Consider the following 10,000-nt stretch of genomic DNA (forward strand, 5'->3'; position numbering starts at 1 on the left):
AGAACAACAGGATCATCAGCAAAATTATCAATGATGACAAGAGGAAGGATAACCTATGATAATAATTTCAATAGAAATAGCAGTAATATGAATAATTAAAATAGTGATAATTCTAACTATAACAATAATAATAATAATCATAGCAATGATATGTATAAAATCATATTTAAGAAAAATTGAAGTAAAAATAAAAATGATATCAATAATGAAAAGAGTAAAAGAGGAAGACAAAAGATGAATGATGAAAAATGACAATTACGAAAAGAAAATTCTTGAAATAATAATAATAACACAAATGTAATTGTAATAAATGATAAGATATGAATGTATAATAATAATGAATATTTGTATGATAATAATAATCATAACCTTGAAATACATACGACAAATGATAATGAATATATAACATTTACAAATAACTCAAATTAACAACTAAAACATAAGGATTGGATAAATAAAAAAGAATATTGAATGATGAAGAAATAAGAAAACCTGATGATAGATGTATCCTTATTAGATCTAAATAATAATTATTATAAATTTCCACAGAGATAAAGATGATAAAAGAAACAAAAGCAAAATTCTTCTGGTGCCTTTAAGAAGTCACTCGCTTTCCAATCGCCTTACCATCCTTAGCCTTGGCGTTCACTTCTCCGCCCTTCTCGAGGAGCGTCTCTGCAACAGCATTGTGGCCGTTCACGGAAGCAAGGTGTAAGGGAGTCAAACCTGAGGGAGGAAGATGCTTCTGTTAGACGTCTGTTTGTGAGTAATGAATGTGAGAAGGGAAGTGAGGATGACAATGCAAAGGTGAATGTGAGTGAAAATGACAGTGAGAAGGTGAATGTGAGGGAGAATGAGAATAGTTTTAGGAATGAGATTAATAGAGATGATTAGGGTGATAAGGGTAAGGGCTAGGAATAGTATGGATATTTTGAATATTAATAAAATTGCAAATACTTAGAATGTTAATGAAAATAAGAATTATGAAAAGGTATAGAAACAAGAAGGATAAGAAAAAATATATATGTATGATAATGAGAAAGAATATTATAATGAAAATGAATGTTTGATAATTATTTATCAGTAATATATATATATTATATATATATATATATATATATATATATATATATATATATATATATATATATATGTATATATATATACATATATATATATGTATATATATATATATATATATATAATATAGAGAATTATACAGAAATATAGAGTGACAAAGAGTAGGAGAATTATACATGTGGGGTTTTCTTGCCACATTCGTGCAGTAAATAAAGATGTTCTTTAGCCATTGAAACACGTGGTGTTGTTGAGCGTCTGCTAATTTATTCAGAAAATCATATTGATATAAAATGATTTACACTTCTGTTTCAATGCAGTTAAAATATATAGTCTTCATAATGGAAAAACATACACCTGATAAATGGTGTAACATAAACAAAACATGTCTTTCTTGTAGTAAATAAGCGTAAAATAAAAAACATCAAATATTGGTGGAACATGGGAGACATTACGTATGTCAAAGAAAACGGACTCGCCGTTCTGGGGGACTTAACTAAACTTTTATATTTCTAAATTTATTACTATCATTATTCATCATCACCATTATTATTATCGTTGTTATCATAAATATGTCATTACCATTATCATTAGTTCTATTATCATCATGAAAGTGTTATCATCAACATTATCAGTGATGATTACTTTATCATTAATATTGTTATCATTACCACCACCAACATTATGAAACTTTTCATTATCATCATTATTGTTGTTGCTTTTGTTGCCATTACTTTCTCCATTATCATCATTGTCTTTGTCATCACTGACAAAGACCTCGCAACAACACCACCAACAAAAGCATGTAGGAGAACAAGAACAGGATCACCATCAAAATAACAATAATGAGAAGAAGAAGGATGCTAACAATTGATAATTTAGTAGAAATGGGAGTAACAATGATAGTTATAGTAATGAAATAATAATGCTAATATGAATAGGACCATTGATGATGATTATGATTGATGATCAGGATGATCATATTTCTTTTAGATAATTATGAAAATAATAATGACAATGTCAGTAATAATTAAGATGATCATACTTATTATTATCATAATTATCATATCTAATCATTATAATATTTATAGTATAAAGAAATATAGAAAAATCTATTTTTTTCCTAGTTATAAAATAATCTATGAAAATATTTTATTGAAAAATTCATAGAATAAAGAAATAAATATCAATGAAATTAATGATAAAAGATGATAAAGATTCCCAAATCAAATTATAACAATAATTTGTTATAAACTCCATAAAGACAAAGAAGAGAAAAGAAACAAAAGCAAAATTCTTCTGGTGCCTTTAAGAAGTCACTCGCTTTCCAATCGCCTTACCATCCTTAGCCTTGGCGTTCACTTCTCCGCCCTTCTCGAGAAGCGTCTTTGCAACAGCATCTTGGCCGTTAACGGAAGCCAAGTGTAAGGGAGTCCAACCTGAGGGAGGAAGATGCTTCTGTTAGACGTGTGTTTGTGAGTAATGAGCGTGAGAAGGGAAGTGAGGATGACAATGCGAAGGTGATTGGGAGTGAGAATTACAGGAAGAAGGTGAATGTGAGTGAGAATGACAATAAGGTGAATATGAGTGAGAATAAAAATGAAAAAGTGAAAATGAGTGTAAATGAGAGTTAAAAGGTGAATATGAGTGAGAATGACAGTGAGGTGAATGTGAGTGAGAATGACAGTGAGAAGGTGAATATGTGTGTGAGAGTGACAGTGAGAAGGTGAATGAGTGAGAATGACAATGAGGGGAATGTGAGTGAGAATGACAGTGAGAAAGTGAATGTGAATGAGAATGACAATGAGAAGGTGAATGTGAGTGAGAATGACAGTGAACTGAATGTGAGTGAGAATGAAAATAAGGTGAAATTGAGTGAGAATGAATATGAGAAAGTGAATATGAGTGAGAATGACAGCGTCTTCAGAAGTTGAATGTGAGTGAAAATGATAATGATAGTAGAATGTGAGTGAGAATAACAATGAGAAGGTGGATGTGAGTGAGAATGAAAATGAGAAGGTGAATGTGAGTGAGAATGACAATGAGAAGGTGAATGTGAGTGAGAATGACAGTGAGAAGGTGAATGTGAATAAGAATGACAGTGAGAAAGTGAATGTTAATAAGAATGACAGTGAGAAGGTGAATGTGAGTGAGAATGACAATGAGAAGGTGAATGACTGAGAATGAAAATGAGAAGGTGTATGACTGAGAATGACAATGAGAAGGTGAATGACTGAGAATGAAAATGAGAAGGTGTATGACTGAGAATGACAATGAGAAGGTGAATGTGAGTGAGAATGACAATGAGAAGGTGAATGACTGAGAATGACAATGAGAAGGTGAATGAGTGAGAATGACAGTGAGAAGGTGAATGAGTGAGATTGACAATGAGAAGGTGAATGTGAGTGAGAATGACAATGAGAAGGTGAATGTGAGTGAGAATGACAATGAGAAGGTGAATCTGAGTGGCAATGACAATGAGAAGGTAAATGTGAAAGAGAATGACAGTGAGAAGGTGAATGTGACTGAGAATGACAATAAGAAGGTGAATGTGAGTGAAAATGAAAATGAGGTGAATGTGAGTAAGAGTGAGAATGAAAATGAGAAGGTGAATGTGAGTGAAAATGACAATGAGAAGGTGAATGTGAGAGAGATTGAGAATGACAATAAGAAGGTGAATATGAATGAGAATGACATGAGAAGGTGGATGCGAGTGAGAATGACAGAAAGTAGGTAAATGAGTGAGAATGACAATGAGGAGGTGGATATGAGTGAGAATTACAATGAGAAGGTGAATGAATCTGAATGACAAAGGGATGGTGAATGTGAGTGAGAATGACAATGGCAAGGTGAATGTGAGTGAGAATGGTAATGAGAAGGTGAATGTGAGTTAGAATGACAATGAGAAGGTGAATGTGAGTGAGGATGACAATGAGAAGGTGAATGTAAGAGAGAATGACAATGAGAAGGTGAATAAGTTAGAATGACAATGAGAAGGTGAATGGCCGTTAAAGGAAGCACAGTGTAAGGGAGTTTCATCTGAGGGAGGAAGATGCTTCTGTTAGACGTCTGTTTGTGAGTAATGAGCGTGAGAAGGGAAGTGAGGATGACAATGCGAAGGTGAATGTGAGTGAGAATGACAGTAAGAAGGTGAATGCGAGTGAAAATGACAATGAGAAGGTGAATGTCTGTGAGAATAACAATCAGAAGGTGAATGTCAGTGAGAATGACAATGAGAAGGTGATTATGAGGGAGAATGAGACTAGTTTTAGGAATGAGATTAATAGAGATGATTAGGGTGATAAGGGTAAGGGCTAGGAATAGTATGGATATTTTGAATATTAATAAAATTGCAAATACTTAGAATGTTAATGAAAATAAGAATTATGAAAAGGTATAGAAAGAAGAAGGAAAAGAAAAATAAATATATGTATGATAATGAGAAAGAATATTATAATGAAAATGAATGTTTGATAATTATTTATCAGTAATATATATATTTTTTATTACTATGATAATTATTGTAATTTTTATTGTTTTTATTATTATATTTATGAAGACCATTGCAATAATAACAGTAATCATGATAGCTATAATGATAGCAATGGTAATAAAATGATAAAAAAATATCAATATTAATGATAGAAATATTAGTAAAGATAATTATGACAATAACATGAATGATAATGATAATGATGAAGATAAAAATAATAATGAAGATAATAATAATGATAATTCTAATAATAATGATAATTATATAATATTCATAATGATAATAATGATAATGAAAATATTAATGATGATAAAAATAATAACAGCAATGATGATTTCTAAAAATGATAATAACAAAAATAATCATTATCACTGAAAATAATCATTATCATTAATGATAATTACAATTCAAAAAAAAATATAATCATTTATAATCAATATTTAAAATATTCAATATAATAAGAATTATCGTAATAATCAATAAATATTATTTCCATCATTACTGTTATTACTATCATTATTCACCTTCCAATCACCATCATTATTATCATTATATCATTATCATTAGTTCCATCATTATCATGAGAGTGTTATCATCAGTATCATAAAATATTTCCTTCCTTAATATTTGTGGGGTTTTCTTGCCACATTCGTGCAGTAAAGATAAATATTATATTAAAGATAAACATCCGTGCAGTAAAGATAAATATAAATAAGTAAAGATAAATATAAGATATTCGTGCAGTAATTAAAGATGTTCTTTAGCCATTGAAACACGTGGTGATGTTGAGCGTCTGCTAATTTATTCAGAAAATCATTTTGATATAAAATGATTAACACTTCTGTTTCAATGCAGTTAAAATATATAGTCTTCATAATGGAAAAACATACACCTGATAAATGGTGTAACATAAACAAAACATGTCTTTCTTGTAGTAAATAAGCGTAAAATAAAAAAAACATCAAATATTGGTGGAACATGGGAGACATTACGTATGTCAAAGAAAACGGACCCGCCGTTCGGGGGGACTTAACTAAACTTTTATATTTCTAAATTTATTACTATCATTATTCATCATCACAATTATTATTATCCTTGTTATCATAAATATGTCATTACCATTATCATTAGTTCTATTATCATCATGAAAGTGTTATCATCAACATTATCAATGATGATTACTTTATCATTAATATTGTTATCATTACCACCATCAACATTATGAAACTTTTCATTATCATCATTATTGTTGTTGCTTTTGTTGCCATTACTTTCTCCATTATCATCATTGTCTTTGTCATCACTGACAAAGACCACGCAACAACACCACCAACAAAAGCATGTAGGAGAACAAGAACAGGATCACCATCAAAATAACAATAATAAGAAGAAGGATGATAACAATTGATAATTTAATAGAAATAGGAGTAATAATAATAGTAATCCTATTGAAATAATAATGATAATATGAATAGCACCATTGATGATGAGGATGATCATATTTCTTTTAGATAATTATGAAAATAATAATGATAATATTAATAATAGTTAAGATGATCATACTTATTATTATCATAATTATTATAACTAATCATTATAACATTTATAGTATAAAGAAATATAGAAAAATCTATTTATTTCTATTTTATAAAATAATCTATGAAAAAAAAAATACTGAAAAATTCATAGAATAAAGAAATAAATATCAATAAAATTAATGATAAAAGATTATAAAGATTCCCTAATCAAATTATAACACTAATTGTTATAAAATTCCATAAAGACAAAGATGAGAAAACAAACAAAAGCAAAATTCTTCTGGCGCCTTTAAGAAGTCACTCGCTTTCCAATCGCCTTACCTTCATCATCCTTGGCGTTCACTTCTCCGCCCTTCTCGAGGAGCGTCTCAGCAACAGCATGATGGCCGTTCCAGGAAGCCCAGTGTAAGGGAGTCTTACCTGAGGGAGGAAGATGCTTCTGTTAGACGTCTGTTTGTGAGTAATGAACGTGAGAAGGGAAGTGAGGATGACAATGCAAAGGTGAATGTGAGTGAGAATAAAAATAAGAAGGTGAATGAGTGAGAATGACAATGAGAAGGTGAATGTGAGTGAGAATGACAATGAGAAGGTGAATGTGAGTGAAAATGACAATGAGAAGGTGATTGTAAGTGAGGATGACAATGAGAAGGTGAATGTGAGTGAGAATGACAATAAGGTGAATGTGAGTGAGAATGACAATGAATGTGAGGATGGCAGTGGAAGGTGGAAGTGAGTGAGAATGACAATGAGAAGGTGAATGTGAGTGAGAATGACAGTGAGAAGGTGAATGTGAGTGAGAATGACAATGAGAAGGTGAATGTGAGTGAGAATAACAATGAGAAGGTAAATGTGAGTGAGAATAACAATGAGAAGGTGAATGTGAGTGGGAATGACAGTGAGAAGGTTAATGTGAGTGAGAATGACAATGAGAAGGTGAATGTGAGGATGACAGGGAAAGGTGAAAGTGAGTGAGAATGACAATGAGAAGGTGAATGTGAGTGAGAATGACAATGAGAAGGTGAATGTGAGTGAAAATAAAAATGAGAAGGTGAATGTGAGTGAGAATGATAATGAGAAGGTGAATGTGAGTGAAAATGAAAATGAGAAGGTGAATGTGAGTGAGAATGACAGTGAGAAGGTGAATGTGAGTGAGAATGACAATGAGAAGGTGAATGTGAGTGAGAATGACAATGAGAAGGTGAATGTGAGTGAGAATGACAATGAGAAAGTGAATGTGAATGAGAATGACAGTGAGATAATGATCATAATAATATTAGTAATGGAAATAATAATGATGATGTCAATGATGTTGATAATAATAATTTATAAAAGTAACAACAACAATGAATGGCAATGAATATTATCATTATAGCTAGAGAGGTAAGAATTATTATAAAATTATTATGAGAGAATTAATAGATGACTTACAATAGAAGGATATAATGACAAATGGAAGGGAGATATATGTGGACAAGAATTAACATGATAATGACAATGTTAATGATACTTGGAATGAGTGTGTAAGTAAATGATAATGATCAAAATGACACATATAATGTCAATGTAAAGGAATATTAATCAGTGATATTAATAGTGAGAGATTTAAAATGAGAATCCAAAATATCATGAATGGAAAGTGAAAATGACAATGATATGAATAAAGAAAGTGATCACATTGTCTGTTACAAAAATATAAAGTTATTATTATAATGAGACTAAGTATTAGCAAGATATGAAGTATAAGACGAAATGAGGTCAATAATGAGAATGAAAAAGATATAATGGATTATAAGACAAGGAATGAAAATACCAAAGATATTATTTCCTGAAAGATATAAGAATTATTTGGAAAGTGGTTACAAGGATGAATAGAACTAGAACAAGAAAAACAATTCACAGAGTGGAAAGAGATTGGGAACAACACTTATGATGAGAATGAGAAGAAAAAGGAGTGACAAGGCTACTCAATATTCTTAGGAAAGAGAATGAAAAAAATATTAGTGAGAATTATAAAGAGAATAAGAAGAAAAATAATGGAAATTATTGATATAAAGATAATGAATAAAGATGAGACTTGGATAGATAATTTAAATAATAATGCATCATCTTCGTGTCCTTTGGAAAGGCATTACTCGGCAGCTGCCTCTAGAATACCCAACACTCTCTCTCCTCCTTTGAACCAAACAAAGATGAAGGCTATACTATATCTGCTGGCTTAATATTGACTCAAGACCCAAGAGCATTGGCGCCTCTGTGGCTAGAGAAAAACCTCTTGCCCTCAATTGACCTTTTCTAAGGGTACTGGGCAACCCCTTTGGCTCCAAGTATGAGGACTGAATTAACAAATAAATGACAATTATTTGATAATAATCACATATAATCTATAAAAAAACAGATAAATACAAAAAAAAGAAAAAAAAGAAATAAAATTAGTAATATTACTGATGATAAAACTATCATCATTAATACCATTAGGTGACAAGAAAGAAAACTCTAGACCCTTGATAGCTTCAAAAGCTTTCCAATTGCCTTACCAAATGCACCTTTGGCATTCACTTGCGCACCAAAATTGAGGAGTGTCTCGACCACTGCCTCTTGACCTCCCTCAGCAGCCTCGTGTAATGGGTCCCGACCTGAAAGTTAAAGAAGATGATAATGATGCTTATACTAATGATTATAATAATGATGATAATTTTTATAAGAAATGGAAATAGCACTGTGGCCTCAAACAAGTTATCCTCTGCCTCCAAAATGGCAAAGTCCAAGCAACCATCCCTGCCGGACCACACAACTGCCTTTGCGGTAAATTTTCCGAACGCCGCCGCGTTACGAAATACCACAAAAGTGGTATCGATGGATTCCTCTCAACCTCTACTATTCATATATAGTGAAATTAATGAGCGCTTGCACCCTTGGAGCCCACAATCTAGGTCCCGATAGTAGGGGAGGGCATGAAGTAGATAAGGGAAATTGCGGGGTTAAAAATGAATTCCGGCCATATTTCGTATGCAAAATCTTAGCCAATTACCTACCTAACTTTGCTTAGGTTTTAAGTTTGCCCTAGCCAATGGGGGGGGGGGGGGGGCTTTGCCTCCCCTATTCAGGGCACTTCGTGATACTTATGATGCGTAATTAGTTCTGAAGATGAAAATGCCGCGACCACGAACAACCTTCACACTGCGCCATGATGACAGCAACTGAGTCTTCGTCTCATATTTTCCCCAGGATAGGAAACTAGGACCGATAATGACGCGACCACTCAAAAGAGGGCACTCTAGAATTATATTGGAAACAATGGGGAATATTGCGCCAACTATCGAGAGAACATAACAGCACATGCAGGTAATTCATTGAGGGTTTCCAGTCCATAATTTGTTGCTAGACGTAAATACGTAAACACAGCCATGTTTGAATTTCAGGGCGAGGATGGTGGTGTTTCGGGGTATTTTGCACAAGGTATGTTGCACGAAGTGCCCTAAAAAGGAGGGGGTCCAGGGAAGGGCGAAGCCCCCCTTTGGCTAGGGATTAATTCAAAACTAGGCAAAGTTAGGTAGGTCATCGGGTTAAGATTTTGCAAGCGAAATATGCCCCGAAGTAGGACGAGGTAGCACGAAGTGCCTTAAAAAAAGAGACCCAGATTGTGGGGTCCAGAGGTGGAATCGCGAATGATTTCCACTGTATATGAACAGTATAGGTTGATAGGAATACATCGATACCATTTTTATGGTATTCCGTAACATTTTACCCCGTAATTTCCCTGATCTACTTCATGCCCTCCCCTACTATCGGGACCCAGATTGTGGGCTCCAGGGGAGCAAGCGCTCATTAATTTCACTATATATGAATAGTAGAGGTTGAGAGGAATCCATCGATACCACTTTTGTGGTATTTA

General features: G+C 32.6%; 1 protein-coding gene across 4 annotated transcripts in view; it reads right to left on the reverse strand.

Moving 5' to 3' along the window:
- The window catches only part of LOC122244032 (uncharacterized), a 19,734-nt gene that overhangs the window by 5,389 nt on the left and 4,345 nt on the right, over positions 1–10,000 (reverse strand). For 3 of the 4 annotated variants that reach the window (XM_086535630.1, XM_086535629.1, XM_086535628.1), the window contains exons 4-7: positions 8,643–8,741; positions 6,430–6,528; positions 2,418–2,516; positions 628–726 (exon numbers count right to left, since the gene is read on the reverse strand). In XM_086535630.1, coding sequence (XP_086391756.1) covers positions 628–726; positions 2,418–2,516; positions 6,430–6,528; positions 8,643–8,741 — 396 coding nt within the window. The remainder of the gene's footprint in view (positions 1–627; positions 727–2,417; positions 2,517–6,429; positions 6,529–8,642; positions 8,742–10,000) is intronic. The other variant, XM_086535631.1, reaches the window with a different exon arrangement.

This window comes from Penaeus japonicus, unplaced genomic scaffold (assembly GCF_977035675.1).
Source record: "Penaeus japonicus unplaced genomic scaffold, GWHDUDI00000001_assembly GWHDUDI00001637, whole genome shotgun sequence".
NCBI lineage: Eukaryota > Metazoa > Arthropoda > Malacostraca > Decapoda > Penaeidae > Penaeus > Penaeus japonicus.